This window comes from Cetorhinus maximus, chromosome 7 (genome assembly GCF_964194155.1).
Source record: "Cetorhinus maximus chromosome 7, sCetMax3.hap1.1, whole genome shotgun sequence".
Lineage (NCBI taxonomy): Eukaryota > Metazoa > Chordata > Chondrichthyes > Lamniformes > Cetorhinidae > Cetorhinus > Cetorhinus maximus.
The window spans coordinates 112,788,273-112,809,531 of record NC_135885.1 but is presented as its reverse complement, the minus strand read 5'-3'; the positions used below and the strand labels follow the sequence as shown (position 1 = coordinate 112,809,531).

At 46.0% G+C, this 21,259-nt stretch overlaps 1 protein-coding gene across 1 annotated transcript in view; it reads left to right on the top strand.

Moving 5' to 3' along the window:
* LOC144682985 (glypican-6-like) overlaps positions 1-21,259 on the top strand; it is a 1,097,394-nt gene that overhangs the window by 970,389 nt on the left and 105,746 nt on the right. The window contains exon 5 of the mRNA XM_078545918.1: positions 19,307-19,437. Coding sequence (XP_078402044.1) covers positions 19,307-19,437 — 131 coding nt within the window. The remainder of the gene's footprint in view (positions 1-19,306; positions 19,438-21,259) is intronic.

Below are 21,259 nucleotides of genomic sequence, written 5' to 3'. Positions count from 1 at the left end.
AGCCTCCCCCAGTAACCCTGGATCCCATTGTCATTGTAGTAGACATTCCTGCCCTCCCCCCTGAACTCATCACTGCTGATGTCCCCATGCTCCATGTGGACTTCACCTCTTCCCATTTTGAGGCTGTGTGCATGGTCATATACCGAGGGATACCTCCCTCCCCCACCCTCCCCAGGTGAGTTTCAAGTAACCCCCCCCCCCCCCCCCCCTTTATTACGTGTTCCCCATTTACAGGCTGCAGATGCCTCCCCTGACCATGACCATCCCATCTGCAGCCCAGTACCGAGCCAGACGCCTCCATCACCATCGAGTGTGAGACTATGATCACACCCTGCATACCAAGCTGGGCCTGATCCCCATTGAACACACAGGCCTTGTCCCTTCCTGGACTGGGAACATGACGTGCTTGCCATGCATAGCCCTGTAGCTTGGCCCACAGATCCCCAAGACTACCCTAATCTGTCACCCTGGTTACGAGGTCCACAGAGCCCCAGGACTGCCTTTAATCTCTCACCCCGACCCCTTGAAATCAGTCCAGGGACTATGACTGCCTTTCACTCAGGTCTCTGGCTCCTTAATGAATGACCAGAAGACAGTTTCCCTTCCACCCCGCTCCATGAGTCTCTGTGCAACCCATCTTTCTTGTGCAGCCTTCCCCGCTCCAATCCACTCATGAGTCTCTGTACAACCCTTCCCCCAACTTCGTTCTCTAGACTCGGCATGCATCTCCTCCCCTTCAGGCAAATAAAGCCCCTTCCACCACCCCTTCTGTGTCTGGGTTCCACTGTTCCATATTGGGCTTAGCTTCCCTACCCCCACGCTTCCCTCTGCCTGCCATTGCCCCAACCCTTCCAAACCCCCTTCACCCTCATGTCTCTCCCTTCTGCCTCCCCACTTCAAGCCCACCAAGCCCCTTCACCTTCATGTCTCTGTCATTTCCACCCCCCAGTCTCCATGCTGGTCTCTGTTTTAGAGTGTAGCCCTCTCTGAGACTCCCAGCACATAATGCTGTCCTGCTGGAGTAGTGTGGCAGCCATGGTGTGCAGCCCAGCTTAACTTCCGAGGCAACCACGATGAGCGGTCCAGCTCAACACTTGAAGCAGCCACAGTGAACAGCCCAGCACAACAACCGAGGCAACCACAGTGAATAACGCAGCTCAACACCCGAGTCAGCCATGGTGAGTGGGGCCCAGCTCAACACCCGAGGCAGCCATGGTGAGTGGGGCCCAGCTCAACACCCTAGACAACCCTGGTGAACAACCCAGCTCAACACCCAAGGCAGCCACAGTGAATAGCCCAGCTCAACACCCGAGACAACCCCGGTGAACAGCCCAGCTCAACACCTGAGACAACCCCGGTGAACAGACCAGCTCAACACCCGAGACAACCCCGGTGAACAGACCAGCTCAACACCCGAGACAACCCCAGTGAACAGCCCAGCTCAACACTTGAGGCAGCCACAGTGAACAGGCCAGCTCAACACCCGAGACAACCCCGGTGAACAGCCCAGCTCAACACTTGAGGCAGCCACAGTGAACAGGCCAGCTCAATGCCCGAGACAACCCCGGTGAACAGCCCACCATACACCCCCACTCGTGTTGTCATCACTGAGGAACCAGGGCAGTGCTGTTGCAGGTAGGCTTTGAATGTTGCACTCACCTCGAAGTCACAAGTGAAGTGAAGGTGGATAGCTGCACACCACTTATATCTGGTTGTGAGTCAGACTGGTCTAATTTCCCGCTGGTGTGGCACGTAATTTGGAGGGACAGTGTGATTCTGGTGACTTGCATTTTTAATGAGTATTCATGACATGCTAATACATGCAAACGGTGTTCCTAACATGGATCAGCGGGAAGATTGACCACCATCATTCCACCATGAAAGTGGTGACAGGAAAATTCCAACTCGTTTTTCTGCCGGCAGGAATCCCACTTTTGGCCTAATTTGGAATATTCTGTTCCCGTCCGCCTCGAAGCCTGCCATTGGAGGGAACAGAAAATCCCGCCTTCAGAATCACTAGTATAGCTGTAATTTATTTATTTTCAGAGTACATCTTCCCATTGCAATTTATTTCCAATACACTTAGTTGGATAGAGTTATATTCCATAATCTCTTAAAAAAAATGTTAGGGTAGATTTTCTGCTACCTGTGTAATTTTTCCTGGATGATTATAAACAGGTACACAGGTCATCCAAAGTCAAATATGTTGCTTGCACTGAATTTCTATGGTCAGTTCATTATTGTATTCATTCTGAGGTTCATTTGTGGATTTGGACATGTGCGGAGAGCACACAAGTGGTAGAAGCTGAACGTTACATGTTAAATTTAAAAGGATGCAGGCAATTAAGGGGAAACGAGTAAGGGACAAATGTTCTTATGGCCTTCGGAAAGGCTCAGAAAACATTTCAACCCAATAGTAGCTTTGACAAGGCTGCATGGGCAAGTGTCTGGCAAAAATGAAGTGGATAAAAGCCCAAGTTTACAGTCAAGTGATGGTATAGATCAGCACTCAAACTATGTTTGATGGTGACTGAAATAGAAGTGGTGCTGGATGACGTGGCTACAAAGCAGGGGCCCTTCTTGCTATTCCACAACACCACCTCCATTGATGAGCATCATCAGATTACAGGTATGCTTGATGCCACATGGGGTGTTATTGTCATTACCCCCTTGATGCATGGTAGCTGCATGACCTAATGGCAGTTAGCGCAGTTCTGCATATGATCCTGTAAGAATTGAAACGTCACAAAGACGTTCCCTTGAAGCAAAAGGAGAGAGAGTCACAGAATCGCAGAATTATAACAGCACAGGAGGCCATTTGGCCTGTCATGTCTGCACTGGTCCCCATAGCAGGACTTTACCTTGTGCCATTCTCCTGCCTTCTCCCCATAGCCCTGTACATTCTTCCTTTTCAGATAACAATCCAATTCCCTTTTGACTGCCCCATTGAACCTACCTGCACCACACTTTCAGGCAGATTCTAACCACTCGCTGCGTGAGAAAGGTTTTTCTCGTGTTGGCAATATTTTGCCAATTACCTTAAATCTGCTCCCTCTTGTTCTTGATCCTTCAACCAATAGGAACAGTTTCTCCCTATCTACTCTGTCCAGAACCTTCATGATTTTGAATACCTCTATCAAATCTCCTCTCAACCTTCTATTCACCAAGGAAAACAGTCCCAACTTCTCCAATTCATCAACATAACCAAAGTTCCTCATCCCTGGAACCATTCTTGTGAATCTTTCCTGCAAACTCTCTTGAGCCTTCACATCATTCCTAAAGTGTAGTGCCCAGAACTGGATGCAATACTCCAGTTGAGGCCAAACCAGTGTTCTATACAGTACAAGTTTAACATAACTTCCTTGTTTTTATACTCTATGTCCCTATTATGTTTTATTAATTGCTCTCTCTACCTCTGCTGCCACCTTCAGTGATTTATGCACATATACACCCAGGTCCCTCTGCTCCTGTACCCCCGTTAGAATTGTACCCTCTATATTGTGTCTCTGTGTTCTCCTTCCAAATTGAATCACTTCACACTCCTCTGCATTAACTTTCATCTGCAATTTATCCGCACATCGCACCAACTTGTTTATGTCCTTTTGAAGCTTTACACCATCCTCCTCACAGTTCACAATGCTTCCAGGTTTTGTATCATTTGTAAGTTTTGAAATTATGCCCTGTACACCAAGGTCTAGGTCATTAATATATATCAGGAAGAGCAAGGATCCCAACACTGACCCCTGTGGAACCCCACTACAAACATTACTCTACTCCAAAAAAACATCCATTAACTACTACTTACACGCACAAAATGCGAAAAAGGAAAGTGAAAAGTCATGAGTGATAAGTTGGAACAAATCAAAGGTGGCAGCATGTGAGGTATTCCCATTTCAGCATATGTAAAAAACTTGAATGGGAATGTGTATGTGAATGAAATCCGAAATTCATTCCTTTACAAAGGATTTTACAGATTCATTGCGTGTAGGGTGCAGTGCGAATCTTCCACCCTGGTTTTTAGAGGAGGAAAATTGCTTTGTAAATAACTAGGAGCTTTCTTCAGTATTTGTTTAGTTAACATTTGTTTATTGAGGCAAAGATATGAACATAATAATTGGGTTTCTTTTCAACTATATTTGACGGGGAAGGATTCATATTTTTATTGTCACGCTAATGGAGAAGGAGGGGGCGATGACACCCAGGAATGCACATAAAATGAACTGTTCTAATGGAAATTACATGGTATTCAAAGATAAGAGCAAATGTTTTTACATTAGGGAAAAGAGTGTTCAATAGAAACTTCAAGAATTACAGGTATTTGCAGTTAGTAGAAATATTGACTTTTTGCCATTGTTGAAGCGTAGTTGTAGATGACAAATAGACAAAAACATACACCTAACATAAACATAAGAATGAATAGAATGTCCCACAATGATTAAGCTATTAAGATAGGTGGAGGAATGGCATTAATTCTAAGGGAACTAAAACATCTATCAAAAGAGAAAAGGAGAGATAGCCGATGCAATATGGATGGAGATTTGATAAACACAGCAAAGTAATAATTGGGAGCTGCGACTGAAAGTTCAAGATGACTTGGTACATGGAGAATGGTTTGAACAAACAAGAGAGGCTGCAGGAAATCAAGACATGATATATGTGGGGGGATTTCAGTTGTCCCAGAGGTGAAATAAATTGAGCAGGGACAAAAAAACAAAAGAGCAGACAATTTCATGGAGAAGCAACAGCTTCTTAACAAAACGGGGGCCATTTTAATTTTGGACAGTGACCTAAAATAAGCAGTATTGAATTGGTTGCCTTTCTGCACCTCTTTAATTTTTCCAATCTAATGACTACAATGAAATGAAAGATCAAACCTGTGTATAAAGGGCAACTATTTCAACGTTGCCCATTTTACATACTGGGCAGACTGCTCCCAACATGTGAAAGAATGCGAGATCAGGTATTACATTTGATTTGTATGTAGTCATCCAGAAAAACTGATTTCTAAGCTGGAAATGTGTGAATACTTGGCTTCAAGTAATCAATGTATAATATTTAAGGCAAAGGCTAAAAATAGCAACATAACATATATAAGAGCTAGTGAAGATTAAGTGCTAAACTGGCAATAGCCTGGATTCAGCATGGTTGTGTTTCTGATGCAGCCTTTGCTTGACAGGCGGGCGGATGAGAAAATTGAGCAGAGAGGCTGGCACATCTGATTCCTGGTGTTGTTGATTTTCCGTGGGTGGATTTTAATCACAGAAAAATCGCTGAGATTGTGAATTGAATATAATGACTTCTACATTTGGTTCTGTGTGAAGGAGGGCTATATGTGGCTAAATTTGCTGCTATCCATAGCAGAAATGAAGAAACATGGCATGACCCTGAGCACAGTCACTGAATAAAATCAAAAAATAAACTGGAGGTTGAGAAAAATTTGCTAAGAACGTTTTTGAGAGTTCTCCTAATCAGCTGCTGCAACTTCAGTGGAAAATTTGTGAAACGCTCCATAATTTGTTGTAATATGACAGTGGTCACTATCATTTAAAAAGAAAGGCTTGCAATTACAAAGCAGCTCACAACCACAGGGCATCCCAAAGCACTTTACAGCCAATGAAGATACTTCTGAAGTCATGTTGTAATGTAGGAAACCTGGCAGCCAATTTGTACACAGCAAGCTCCCACAAAAAGCATTGTGATGATGACCAGATAATTTGTTTTAGTGATGTTGATTTAAGGATAAATTTTGGGCATAATACTGGGGATAACTCCCCTGCTTTTCTTTGAAATAGTGCCATGGATTTTTTTAACATCCACCTGAGAGGGCAGAAGGGGCTTCTGTATAACGTCCCATGTGAAAGATGGCACCTCCAACAGTACAGCACCCCCTCAGTCCTGCACTGGAGTGTCAGTGGCACCTCGCTTACCGTTGAATGTATTGAGCGGCTTGAATTTACTCCACTTGCATTGTAGGTATGAACTAAAGTTAGAGCTGGTCTGAAGTGACACAAGGTGCCTATTTTGGAGCCATTTAAGGTCCCCACATATTTGATTAAGCCCGATTGCCTTGGTTGTCGAGCTGGTCTGTTCACCGTGACTGCCTCAGGTGTGCCAAGACCTAATCACTTGCAATGACCTTCACTAACACTAAAAATTAACTATTGCAAATGTCGAGCCTCAGTTATTGCGTTTCTAATTGTTGTTGGATATTTTTAAAAAACTTTTCCTATAGTTTTCTTTTCTCTCCCCTTTAATCCAATCTTTCTTACCCTCTCATTACTTCTCTTGTTGTACCTGATTTAACATTGAGTTTGCCCATTTGGCACTTGGTTCTCAGTCTTTGCGCTGTTAATTTCATAATCCTTCAATTTGATTGGTTAAGGAGATATGCAGTTGCTTGCCCTCATTCACTCAGGTCCCATATGCGCTGTTTCCCTCACTGTGGCATTATCAGCTTGTAGTTTCAGCAGCTTGCCATGCAAAATATCATCATGATTAAATGAGACAAGGGCAAGTGTAATTAATGGTGTGTGATGTCGTTGCCCAGATGCTATGTGTCTGCCATCGTGTCTGCTGCGGCTTCCGCCAATCTAATGCTGAAGTTAAGGTGCCTGATCAGGAGAACCCCCAGAGAAAATTGGTTGGCAATTAGTTGGAAAGAAATATGACAAAACAGGAGTCAAGTTGGTATGTTTTGTGAGGCAGTGCGCCAATGGCAGCAGCAGAGGGCCCCTTAAAATACATCTGAAAGAGTCACAAGTGATGTGTACACCCTATCCATAAGAGTCACGAGTGACACATCCTATCTGAGACAGTCAGAGTGATATTCAGAGTTTACTTGATAGAGTCACAATAGGGCCCCAGCACATGAGTGCAAAAGACAAGGCTGAATCATTTGCAGCCATCTTAAGCCAGAAGTGTCAAGTGGATAATCCATCTTGGCCTCCTCCTGAAGACCCCACTGTCACAGATGTCATTCTTCAGCCAATTCAATTTGCTCCATGTGATATCAAGAAACAACTGAGCACATGGGATATAGGTTATAGACCCTGGAAATATGCAGTTGTGGTCCAGAAGTGGCACACCCCTAGCCACACCCTTCCAGTGTAGCTATTACACTGACCTTTAGCCGACAAATTGGGAAATTGTCCAGGGATGGTGTTCACAAAAAGCAGGACATTGCAATCCAGCCAATTGCCACCCCATCTGCCTACTCTCAGTCATAAGGAAAGAGGTGGAAAGTTTGTTGACAGTGCTATCAAGTGGCATTTACTCACCTGCTCACTAAGCGTCAATTTGGTTTCTGCCAGGAGAATTTCAGCTCAAGACATCATTAAAGCCTTGGTCCAAACATGGCAAAAAAAGGCTGAACTCCAGAGATGAGGTCAGCTCTCAGAAAATTGACATGAATGGGAGTCATACCTAGCACAAAGGAAGATGTTTGTGCTTGTTGGAGGCCAATTATCTGAGTGCTAAGACATCACAGCAAGACTTCCTCAGACAGATTCATGGGCCCAAAATTCTTCAGCTACTTCATTATAAAGTCAGAAGTGGAGATGTTGACAGATGACTGAACACTGTTCAGCCTCATTTGCAATCCCTCAAGTAATGAAGCAGCCCATGCTCACATGCAGCAAAACATAGACAATATCTAGGCTTCGATGTATAACTGGCAAGTAACATTTGGGCCACATAAGTGCTAGGCAGTGACTATCTCCATCAAGAGAGAGAAACCTTATCAAGGAGAGCCATGAATGATGTACAAAACAGATAATTGAAAAAATGTTGGAAAGGTGGAACCCAAACGAAATTGTAGCTGTTAAGCATTTTAGCCCACATATTTTTATTATCTAATAAATTCACGGAAGCCAGTCAGGGATAGTCTTCTCATACATTATGTGAGGCAGACTTCCAGAGATTTTCCCCTTTCCTTTTCCCTCTATTTAGTTCCCTATCTATTAGCACCAATTTCCCACTTGCCTTTGTCCTTGATTTTCCTAATTCCATTTGCCTTTCACTGTCCTGGATTGTACTCTATCTTTCATTGCCATTCATTCTCTTCTCCCATCAATTTCCCAGTTGTTTTTTCCTCCTTGTCTTGCCATGTACTCTGCTGCCTCCCTTTGGTTTGCAATGTATCATCACCTTCCCTTTCTTTACCAACACTCCCAGGAGGGTTATAAACCAAATACAAGGGTACAGAGCTTGTGGTGGGGCTGATGGCACTGGCTTTGGTCTCCCCAAAGTTTAACTGGAGGAAATTGCAACTCATCCAAAATTAAATGTTGGTCAAGCAGCCAGAATGCCAAGGCAGTGGATGGTCAAGAGAGGTGATAGAGAGATAGGACTGGGTGTCTTCAGATTATATGGAGAAGCTGACCCCATGCCTGTAGATGATGTTGCCAAGGGGCATCATAAGTTCTTAAGGAAGAGGGAGGGACAAATATTGATCGTTGGGAGAACTCCAGATATAATGGCGCAGTATTGCGAGAACATGTCTTTGTTGATGATATTCTGGCTACACTGGATATTCAAACATGGAATTGCTAACGAGATGGGCATGTCGAGACAGCTGAAAGAATGGTCTCAACCTTAATGGTAAAGGAGTCCATGAACGACTTGCACTTGGTTTACACTAATTATTTTCTCAGTTTCAGCATCTTGTAAACAAGCCCCATACTCTTATGGTCAGGATCAGATATATAAGATCAGATATCCAGTCTTACAAGAATGTGATCTGGGATGTTTAACAATGAAAATCCCTTGTTAGGTAAACTGGATAGGGCTAGTTTGTTATGACACAGCTGATGGTAAGTGCTGAGCTGCTCAAATCCATGAGGGAAACTTGAAATAACTGTCACAACTAATTTTCAATTTGTATAAATTTCGAGATGTGTGCCTTAAATTCAATAGTAATAAGACCACCAAGTCTTATAGGTTATTATAAACTAGATTAAACATTTATTAATAAGAAAAATGATTTTAATTAAATACATAGATATACATATTACTACTATGATAACTTTTAAATCCCCTAATCGATCTAACTCCCAGTTACACTTTCATTAAGGCAACAGTAAGACACATAGATTTTAAGAGTCCCAGGCAAAGAAACATGATACCCTGAGCAAGTGGAATTCCAAGTGAGCTTTCTTAACTTCAGTCCTTTGAAGACAGCAGCTTGAGGCATAGATGCTGAAGGCTTTTTCACACATATGTAAGATCTTAAAAATGCCTTCTCTTACAAAACAGTCTTCTCTTCTTTATACATATCTTCCTCTTTGAGTGCAAATACCCATTGTTTCACTATGTCTTTGGACTTTATCTGCCTGATAATAAAACCCTCTCAAAGGACTAAGTTTTACCAGTAATCTTTGTGAAAAATAAACACACTGGGCTGAATTTTCCCCCCGTTGGGGGAGAAGTTGATGGGCGGACGCGTGCGGGCGTGCTTCCAAACAGCGCCCCCGATCAGAGGAGCGGCACCACTTTACGTGGGCGCCCAGTGTGATATTTGCAGGGAAGCGCTATGCGCTCCCTGTGCGGGTGGGGGGGGAATCCCAAAATCGAAAGTGCGCTCTTTCGTGCATGCACACAAAAGAGCGCACTCCCTGAGGCTAAGTGCTGCCTCAGGGAGATCAGCTCTACTTTCAAAAATATTAAAAATAGAAAAAAAATTCCCTTACATGTCCCCTCGTGACAATATAACATGAGTTGGGACATGTTCATAATTTCCAAAAAAACTTTATTAAAATTTTAAAAACCCTACATGAAACCTCATCCTGCCTGTGGATGAGGTTTCATGTTTTTTCTAATTCCCGCCAGGGCTCCTGGCCTGCCCACCAACCTTAAGGTTGGACGGGCAGGTCCTTTAATTATTTTAATTGATCTGTCAATGGCCTCAATGGTGGGCACGCAGCTGAAAATTTAAATGGGGCGTGGTGACGTCGGGAGTTCCGCCCGACGTCACGGTGCATTATTTTACGTGTTGGCGAGTGGGCCCCGTCCCCACTCGCCGATGGTATAATCCTGCCCACTGTTTCTAAACTTCACCTGGCTAGGTGACACATTTAACCCCTCCTTTGAAAACAATCTGGCCTGGTTTATTTCAAAATGCAAATGTTCCCTTGACACCTATGTTTCTAAATTTCCCTATGTTTACCTAATTTACATCAAAGCCTTCAGGCCAGCTGCGTTTAATCCAGTTAAGTCTTACATACGCACACAGACACCTATAAACACATCCCACATTACTCTATTTTACAATAAATTCTAATAACGTCATGAGAACTATTATATCTTCTTGACAAGCTGCATTTTGCCTATGTTTCAAGAGGTGGATTAATTAAAAGTCTAGTGAGATGAGGCCAGTTATGAATCAGTAAATGATTTATTATTTATACAGTGTGCCAATGAATGAAAGGATATTTACAGTGAATCTCAGCTTATTTCATATCACTCCTGTTAACAGTCTAAATCCTCCTGACCAGTTAGCCTGTTCAGTCTGCCTTCCATACCGGCACTCGCAAGTGTGTGTTTTGTATTTTCCTTTCCTGGACTGGAAAGCCACGATTTTCAATCTTTGCCATGTTCAATGATTAGTTATTTAAGCCTATCAAGTCCTTCCAAGCGTAAGCTTTTCTGCCAGAATTCCTTACTGGAATCAGATGAATTAAACTATTCCAACTCATCACCTGATGTCTCCATGGGATGTGTTAGCAACTCTCAATGTCCCATAGTGCTGTGTTTAGATGAGAAATACCACCTTGGTTGGACATTTTGGCTTGCTCTTTTATGCTAAATCCCAAGTCATATCCTCAGCTGCTGTATATTACAGATTTGAGCTTTACTGAGCTGAATTTAACTTAACTGGGATATCCTAACATAACTGCCTATAGGTCCTCCTAGGATAAGTAGTCACTAAAAATTGCTAAAATATGATATTTGTGTAAAATATATGCTTATTGGAAAAAAATTGTTTCCTGCCTTATTTTCTGTGAATAATAGATCAGTTTCAGAATCTTGTAGGATTTTTAGAGAAGGTTTTTTTTTGTTCTTTCACGGGATGTGGGCATTGCCGGTTAGGCCAGTATTTATTGCCCATCTCTATTGCCCTTGAGAAGGTGGCGCTGAGCAGTGTTCTTGAACTGCTGCAGGACATGATTTGTGTTGTAACATTTCAAAATCACAAAAATGAATGTAGCGATGAGAGATTTGTAAGTCTTAGATATAAGAGAAAAGTATAATCTACATAATCTTTCTTGCTCAAGAAGTAAAGTGATGCTTCAGTCATAGGCCAGAACATTTCAGCCCGGTTGGCGTCAGATGTCATGGCGAGTGATGGGGAGGGGGGACAACAATATGGCAAGAAGACCAAAAATCGGTTTTACGTGTCATGAAACCAGTTTGCGATCGTCTGGTCCACCTGTCAATGGTGGGCCACGTTTCCCGCTGCCACATGTCAGGAATGTAATTTTAATGCATTAGCATCTAATTATAAGCCCTGCTCACCAGAATCATCCCACATGTCAAATTTACTGCCCACATCGGCATGACTTCAGAATGGCATATTTTAACAACTGCCTTTAAAAGATGTGCACCTGGTGACCTGAACTTCAAGGAGAACTCGGAGGTGAGTGCACACAATCTTGCACAGAGCTCGTGAGCATCGCCAGTAGGACATCAAGGAAGAGGCTTACAGTGCGGTGCTGGGGCAAGGGCTGCAATGCAGATCAGACCTGGTGGGGGGTGGTGGGGGCCAATGCAGCAAGACAGACTGAAGGAAATACTCAAGCACATGCCGGGGGGTTGAGGGAAGTGGCCACACACTTGGAAAAGCTTGTCAAAAGGGAGCATTCTTCCGCAGCTGAGACCATTCAGCATTAGCTCCATTGACATGCTTGGAGTTGGGCCTCTGAAGCTTTTCTGCCCACTCAAGCAATGCAAAAGCATGAAAGTGCCACCAAATGCTCCAGAACCTTTCACCCCCCCCCCCACCCCAGGGGCAGATGGCAAATTAATGTGTGTTTTTAGGGGCAGCAGAGCAACTGGATGACTGGGCAAGTTGTACAATCCCCTTGCAAAATGTGACCATGGCGCAGTCACTGGTGGAGTTGCTCACAGACCCCTGCAATGTCTTTATTAAGGTGTGGACCAATATCCATTATGGTTCAAGCTAACAGTACAACCTTGCAGTGCGGGTTAGGAGAATGCCTGTGCCTGAGCTGAGAGCACAGCATGCAGTCCAATGGGCGAAGCTGCCGCCAATCGGTCAGGTGGAGTGGGGCGGAGGTGGGTGGGGTTTCAGACAGCCAATGAGTGCACTACACATTGGCCATCCAAGTGATGGCCAGCACTCTCCTTCATGTGTGAAGGGGCCTTCAGACTTAACCAAGAGAGGTTCTTAGTATACTCATGCTAACCCACGTGTCTCTCTCTTTGATCCTGCAGGAGGAGAATATCAGGATCATGGAGCCTGGTGATTTAGCGGTATGCCTCTTGGCTTACAGGGAGCAGAGAAGATGAAGAAGAGAGCACGGAGGTGCCTGGCTTGGCAAAGGGAGGAGCACCTCCCTCAAGTTAAAGGGGCAGCAGTGCCTGCTGCATGTGCAGCTGAAGATCCACAGAGAGCCATCGCTCATAGGCACCATGCTAGACCCAGGGTCTATAGACGGTGCCTATCATTCCTGCAGATGACTGAGAACCAGTTCACTGAAGATGATGACTGGTCAGTCACATATGCCACGTGCTGCAGGATTTGGCGCCACGGGGACATGGATGGCATCCACTGCCAGTGGCAGGGAAAGTGACCGTAGTGCTCAATTTTTGCGCCAGTGGCTCCTTGCAGAGCTCCACAGGTGACCTCTCTGGGATTTTGCAAGCCTCCACGCACAAGTGTATCCGGGAGGTCATGGACACTGTCCTCGTGAATGCACAGAACTTTGTGCATTTTACCCACGTTCAGGAATGCTAGGAAGTAAGAGCGCTGGGATTTGTGCAGGTCTCTAATTTCCCACAGGTGCAGGGTGCCATCGACTGCACTCACGGGCGATTAGGTCTCCATGGCAACAAGCAGTCAACGACATCAACCACAGGGACTTCCACTCACTGAATGTTCAGCTGGTGTGCGACCACCATAAACACATCTTGCAGGTCTGCGCACGATTCCCAGAGAGTGTTCATGGCTCCTACATCTTTAGCAGGTCTCAGATCCCTGACACCTTGCATGGTCCACTGAGGCTGCAGGGTTAGCTCCTCGGGGACATGCATCGGCCTCAGATTCCAGCAGAGTGACGGTATAGCGAGGCTCATTGTGTGACCTGGACTTTGGTGGAGCAAACGATAGACATTTTGAAAATGCGGATCTGGTGCCTCGACAAGCTGGGTGGAGCACTGTAATACAGTCCCCAGAGGGTGTTGTGCTTGCTGCGTGTGCCACAGCCTGGCGCTGTTAAGAGGGGGGGAACCTAGCTGAGGAGTTAGAAAAACTACACGCATCCTCTGAAGAGGAGGACTTTGGAGGGGATGAAGATAATGAGGTCCTCAAAGGCGAGGATGCCAGTGATGAAGCCTTCGCTCTGGCCAGATGAGGTAGGCATGCTCGGGAGGCCCTCATAGCCACCAGATTCGTGGAGGATGATGATGAGATGCAGTGAGGACAGTCCTGACATCCTCACCTTGCATCTGTGAACATTTGACTCCTATATGGCTGATGGCAGCGCACATACCCTCAGTATTGAGGCTTATGTCATGGAGATGCAGCGGAGGCCCTAACAGTCCCTAGATTCCAGGAGGATGATGACGACATGCAGTGAGGACACTCCATAGATCTTCACATTGCCTCTGTGAATGTCTGACTCCTGTCTGGCCGAGGGCAGCTCGCTTGCGCTCTGTGATCAGGGTCATATCATAGCAACCATGAAACTTAAACTGCATCTGATCCTTTGTCAGCTTTCAACACCTGACCCCTTCAGGAGCATACCATCACTGGTCACAGATGCTGAAGAGATGGTGGGCCAGGCCCACCTTAAAGGTGCTGAGAGCACACAGAGAGAATGACAGAACTCTGTGACATCTGCCCACGACATTCTGGTAGCAATGACAAGCAGTATTGAGGCGCAGGCATCACTGACGTGTCCAGGGAGTATGAAGCCAGACTATCACTTTGTTCTGAATGTTACACACTGCACAGGGAAGAGGCACTGGGCTGAGACACCTGCCTTTATCATGTGCTGGAACCAAGGTTCCACACCTGAGTGACACAAACACTGCTCATCATAACAAGGAGCCATAGGCAAAGAGTCATTCTTGGGACAAAAACAAAAAATGCTGGAAAAACTCAGCAGGTCTGACAGCATCTGTGGCGAGAGAAACAGAGTTGACGTTTCAAGTTAGACTCTTCTTCAGAGCTACAGAGAAGTAGAAATATGATGAAACTTATACTGTTTAAGCAGGGTGGAGCAGGTGAAGCTGGATAGAAGGCCAGCGATAGGTGGGGCAAAGGAGAGATTCGCAATGATGTCATGAATAAAAGGACAAAGGGAGTGTTAATGGTAAGAGCTAAAAAAGGTGCTGATAGTGGCATTAAGGTAAGAAAGCAGAATGTGATAATCGCAGAACAAGGGGAAGCACACTGAAAATAACAATATGAGCAAGTAACAGATGGCCCTCGTGGGGGTAGGGGGTGGTGAAAGGGGAAAAACGGGATCAAAATGGGATAAAAAGGGGGGGATAAAAAGAGGGGGGGATAAAACAATGAATAACTGAATGAAAATAAAAATGAATAAAAATAAGTGGATAAAAAATAAAGATGAATATTGAAAAAAGGGATAAAAAGGGGTATGGATAGAAGAGAGAGTTAATGGTCTGAAGTTGTTGAACTCAATATTCAGTCCGGAAGGCTGTGAAGTGCCTAGTCGGAAGATGAGGTGCTGTTCCTCCAGCTTGCGTTGGACTTCACTGGAACAATGCAGCAAGCCAAGGACGGACATGTGGGCATGAGAGCAGGGTGGAGTGTTAAAATGGCAAGCGACAGGAAGGCCTGGGTCTTGTTTGCGGACAGACCGAAGGTGTTCCACAATGTGGTCACCCAGTCTGTGTTTGGTCTCTCCAATGTAGAGGAGACCGCATTGGGAGCAGCGAATACAGTAGGCCAAATTGAAGGAAGCGCTGCTTCATCTAAAAGGAGTGTTTGAGCCCTTGGATGGTGAGGAGGGGGGGAAGTAAAGGGGCAGGTGTTGCACCTTCTGAGATTGCACTGGAAGGTGCCATGGGAAGGGGATGAGGTGTTGGGGGTGATGGAGGAGTGGACCAGGGTGTCTCCGAGGGAATGGTCCCTATGGAATGCTGATGGGGGGATGAGGGAAAGATGTGTTTGGTGGTGGCATCATGCTGGAGTTGGCAGAAATGACGGAGGATAATCCTTTGAATGCGGAGGCTGGTGGGGTGAAAAGTGAGGACAAGGGGACCCTATCATGGTTCTGGGAAGGAAAGGAAGGTGTGAGGGCGGATGCGCGGGAAATGGGTCAGACACTGTTGAGGGCCCTGTCAACTACAGTGGTTGGGAAACCTCAGTTATGAAGAAGGAAGACATGTCAGAACACCATTTTGGAAAGTGGCATCATCGGAACAGATGCGACAGAAGTGAAGGAACTGAGGAACATTCTTGGGAGTTTATTTACAATAGTGAACATTATGCACAAGTGATTAACACCTGTGTCCAACTATGTATGAATGATCTAAAGCACTAGGTGAAGGTGTCAGTCTCTGTGGAGGCGTGGGTTAGAGTCCATCCACTTTTTCCTTCCTCGGGAGCTGGAGCCTCACAACCTGAGTCGCCTCGTGGAAATGCCCTCCATGCCCTTTAGCACGGTGTGAGGGACTTCCTGTACGGGCTGCTGCTGCACACCCTTCACTTCCTTGCACTCGCCCACTGCCCAGACACTCCCTGGCGTGCCTTGTTGCCATCCGGCGGTGGAGGTCCCCAGTGGGGGGCTCTCTACACGTGAGCCCTCCCCCTCACCATCAGGGACTTGGGGTGGAGGGTGTTCCGTGCGGGAGTCCCATACAATCGTAGGATGTGTCAGTTCACGGCCTCCGATGATGCTTGCGTTTTTTGGGGCTTTGTGGAATCTGTGGACCACACATATGTAGGCTGCACCCCCTTTTAGTTACTTGAAAAATCTTTTGCTTCTGTTTTGTTGCACTTTAGTCCCACACTCCTGATCTATGGGCACCCACTGCCTGTGGCTAATAACAGGTCCAGGCAGTGGGTAATCAAGGGGTTCGTCCGACCCGACTGTCTGCCCCTCTTCCACGGCTATGTTCACGGCCAGGTGCCCCTGGAGGGGGAGCACGCAGTGTCCATTGGCCCTGTCAAGGCCTTCTGTGTCTGAGGCGGCACCACAGGGACTGGGTTGCTTTATTGAACCCTTTAATCACATTCTGATTTACTGTTTGTAAGTTTCCTTTAAGGTTTTGGTTTTCTTTTTGCAGTAGCCATTTAAGTGGCTGCCTTTTTAATTTGTTGCTTACTTTGTCAGTTTAGTTTATTTGGTTTGCAGCAAAAGAGTTACATCTTCTTAAACTTCTTAACCCTACCGCTACGTCTTGGTGCTCCGCAGACATCCACAGCAGAGGTGGAGGCAGCCTGCTAACTGCTACACCCTGTCTGTGATGATCTTGATGGGCATCCTCTGGAGGGCCGAGAAGTGGAGGGCCCCAGCCTGCTTTCAAGGTCCTGCTGTGTGGCAGAGGCACCCTCCTTGGCCTGTGGAGTTGGAGCTTCTGGGATCGCAGGAAGAGGAGATTCAGGTGGTTCGGAGCCACCTGGGTGGATGGCCCCAGGGTATGCACCTGCTGGCCGAGGGCCCCTTGCTGAGTCCTTGAGGAGAAGGGGTAGCTGGAGTGAGATCGAGCTGACCCACACCCCTCCCGCGTTAACACTATTGGAGACCAACTATGGCACCAGCGATGGGGTTCAGTCTGCGCAGCAGTGCAGGACTGATATTCTGGACTAAGGACTCCATGACGGCCACCATCCTATCAGTGTTGACCTCGGTGCATTGGCATGCTGGCGCTATCACCTCAGACTGAAGGTGGACAGGCTCACCATTGTGCCTTGCAATTTGAGGAGTGCAGCGGACATCCCTTCCTGATGTTGCCGAGCTTGCCTTTGCAACTCCAGCAACTGAAGTATGACCGAGTCCAGAGGCTCCTCATCTGACTTGGACTCAGCAGATTTCTGGCCTCTAGCAGTCCTCCGAGTGCTGGAAGCCTGAGAAGCCCTTGCCACCGCCTGCTGTGGATCAGACAGTGCAATGTGCTCACCAGATTGTGAACCTGAGACTACTCTAGTACTAGGTCCCGCCGAGGTTTGCGTGTCTGCTCTGGTGGAGGGTGTGGGTGAATGCTGTCTTCAATTACAGTGTCATCAGATTCTTCTTCAGAGTTGTCTTTGGGGTTTGAGTCGAGGACCTGGCTCATGGACCCCCTCGGCTGCTTCTGAGATGTGCTTGTGAAAGCAAGGAGAGATAATTACTGCATGGCAGTGGCCTGTGAAACAGAGGAGCTGACTCACAGCATGGCTGTCTGTTGGATGTTGTACTGCTGAATCCTCACTTGGTTGAGCACTGCCAACCTCACTGTCAGCACCAGAATGGTCCAGATCATTGCCGACCAGCTCGATGACTCTATTTTCAGTCTGTGAGGACCTCGATGTCAGGCATTCCTCTGCCAGTCTGCAACCTCTCCCTTTTGTTGTGTGCCAGCTTGTCCTGCATGAAGATAGATGGAGACAGTGTAAGCAGGACGCCTGCCAAGCCAAATGAGACGGATGCCTGGCATGTGTGGGTGGTGAGTGGTGCCATGGATGGGATGAGGACACGATCCGCAGGGCACATGAAGGTGTGTGTGAGAGAGGGAATGGTGATGTCCCTTAACCTGGCAGTGAGTGAGATCCCTGTGGATGTGTGATGCGTTTGTGAGTGTAAGAGTTGAGAACGATGAGAAGAGTGACTTACCCTGGCAGAACAGAGGAGATCATTCATCATCTTTCGGCACTGGGTAGCTTTCCTTTTTTGCAGGGTGTTGGCGCTGACACCGCTGCCACTGTCTCCCCTGCTGGATTGATGACCCTGCTTACTGGTTTTCGTCCAGAGTGGGGATACAGGACTTCACGGCGGGCCTCCACTGTGTCCAGTAGGCGCCTGAGGGAGGCGTCGCTAAATTTGGGGGCACCAAGTTTCCTCCCTTTGGCAGCCATGACTTTGCAGCAGTTTCCAATCCCTTAGAGAGTGCTAGCTCTGCGCAAGGGTACCCTTTAAATATGGTGCCCGGATTATTGAAGACCTGAGGTGGTGGCGGGTGAATCAGAGACCGCAACGCTGCCCCACCAGTGATCTGGTATGTTTCCCGGGAATGCGTTACTAATGAGGCATCATGCATTGGGAATGGGAGGAAACGGCATGAAAACCCAGCACTGCAGTCGGCGGCTAAAACATCCTTTTTCCCGCCTGCTACTGCACTTCATGCAAATCTGGGACAATTCTGCCCATACTTATTTCCATTTAACTCACTCTCTTTTTTAATGAAAGCTTCTCTTGATGATAACAAGGCGTAAGTGTGCAAACATCAGCACACTTCATAAGATACAAACTTCATGATTCTAGTCGTTTTATTATCGAGGGAATATTTCCATTTGTAACATTTGACTTGCTGTTTTTTTTTTAGCCGATAAGTTATACAGGAGGTTAGGAATATGCACCGCCTTTGATGTAGCATTTCATAATACAATTGAAAACTGAGAAAATTGGATTATATGCAAATGCAGATCTTTGATTGTAAGCATGATCCTGGCACATGCTGCATAAGTGTTTACTCCTAATCCTCATTTATATGCTGAAACGCACACTGAGGATTTTTGCCTCTTCTGCTGCCTGGTTTTGGATGAAAATTGAAGAGGTGCTACGTGAGACTGGATTTGTTTTGCTGCTTATGTGTAAAGAGGTTTTGTACAAATATCCGATTGGGGAGAATTATTCCCTGTACATGATCAAAAAGAAGAAATTCCACTCTGTTAACCTGCTTTTCCCAGGGAAAGAAAACTCAGTTTGACATGGTAATTGTAAGACAGAATCAGATGTTCCCATTTTGCTCAGTACTCTACATTCCAATTTCAGTCTTAAACTTTAGCAGTCAGCACTGAGCTCTGTAGACATCTGATGTCCACTTCTGTGCCCAGCATTTTCTAAGGTTTCAGTAATATTAATCGTCACCCTCCATGTCACCCTTCCTTTTTATTTGACAGATGCTATGCTCTTGGTAGCAGAAAGGTTGGAAGGGCCTTTCAATATTGAAGCTGTCATGGATCCAATTGATGTGAAGATTTCTGATGCCATCATGAATATGCAGGAGAACAGCATGCAAGTGTCAGCTAAGGTAAATGCTCTGAAGTTGCTTTATGTATTAATATCACGTGAAGGTTGCCTTTCTGTCATCTTTGCATTTGTGAAAAGGGCCTCAGTAGAACTCCCGACTTAAAAATAAGCTGTAGCATTTCTTTTGGCAAGTAATTCTTCACAAAATCTATTCTACAATACACTAGTTTACATTGAAGAGACTTGGGGAGCATTTGACCAAGTGTGGCATCAAGGGGCACATGGGTGTTTAAATGGCCAAATAAATGGAATTTGGTACCAATCTACCAATTTCTAGCTTTTACTCAGGTGAGACAAGGGGCAGGGAGCCAACATGCACCCAGGATGATGATTGTTATTTTAAATATGTCAATGAGGCTGGAAATCTGGTGTTTGGCCTGCTTTGCAGGTTTAACTGTGGCCAGCTGGTTTTCGTAGGCCTCAAGAAAATGAGCAGCTGCAGTTGCAGCAAGGACAACCACAGGGGGCACTCCTTGTGGGCCAAGAGGAGATACAGTGTATCCTCCTGGGCCCCCAAGCTCCCCCATTACCATCGGAGCCCCTGGGATTAGATCCAGAGAGAGATTGCAACCCTGTCGGATTGGAATCCACCATCCATGATCAGACACAACCCCCACCACAAGATCAGACCACTCCAACTGTATGCTTCTTCTTTCAAAGGGTCAGAGATTGGATCCCTCCACAGGGGTCAGGGATCAGAACCCCCTGCCTAATCAGAGCCCATCCCAACCTCTGCCCGAGACCTTGGATCTGACCTACCTTGCCCTGCGGCCTGTTCTCCAATGTTCCCCAGTTTTTCTTTGTTGATTTTATCCAAACTTGTCATTAACTTGTACACTTCCATCAAATCTTCCCTCAATCTCCTTTGCTCCATGGAGAACAACCCAGCTTCTCCAGCCTGTCATTGTAGCTAAAATGTCTCATTCCTGGAAACATTTGTGTAAATCCCCTCTGCACCATCTGTAGGACCCTCACATCCTTCCTAAAGTGTTGAGGTCTAACCTGAGCTTTATAAAGGTTTAGCATAACTTCCCTGCTTTGTATTCAATACCTCTGTTTATGAAGCCCCGATATTCCATATGCATTACTAATCACTCTCTCAATATGCCCTGCCACCTTCAAAGATTTATGGACATGCACCCCCGGGTCCTTCTGTCCTTGCAAACACGTTGGAATTGTGTCATTAAATCTATATTGCCTCTCCCTATCCCTTCAGCCAAAATGCATCACCTCTGTATTAAATTCCGTCTGCTACATGCCTGGCGATTCTGCTAACTTATCTATGTCCTGTTGCAGTCAATTGGCATTGTTCTCACCGTCAACCACAGCTCCAAGTTTGGCAAATTTTGAAATTTTATTCTACATTCCAATATCCAAGTTTTTTATATATATCAATAAAAGCAGTGGTCTTTGCACTGACACTTAGAGGACAGTCCTAATTTGCTCACTGATGATCAGTTTTGGTTCTACCAGGGCCACTCGGCTCATGACCTCATTGCAGCCTTGGTCCAAACGTGAACAAAAGAGCTGAGCTCAAGAGGTGAGGTGTGGGTGCCTGCCCGTGATATCGAGGAAGCATTTAACCAAGTGTGGCATCAAGAAACCCGACTAAAAATAAAGTCAGTGAGAATCGGGGAAAACTCTCCACTGGTTGAAGTCATACCTTGCACAAAGGAAGATGGTTGTGTTTGTTAGAGGTCAATCATCTCACTCCCAGGACAACGCTGCAGGAGTTCCTCAAGGTAGTGTCCTAGGCCCAACCATCTTCAAAGCTTCATCAATGACCTTCTCTTCATCCTAAGGTCAGGGGTGGGGATGTTCGC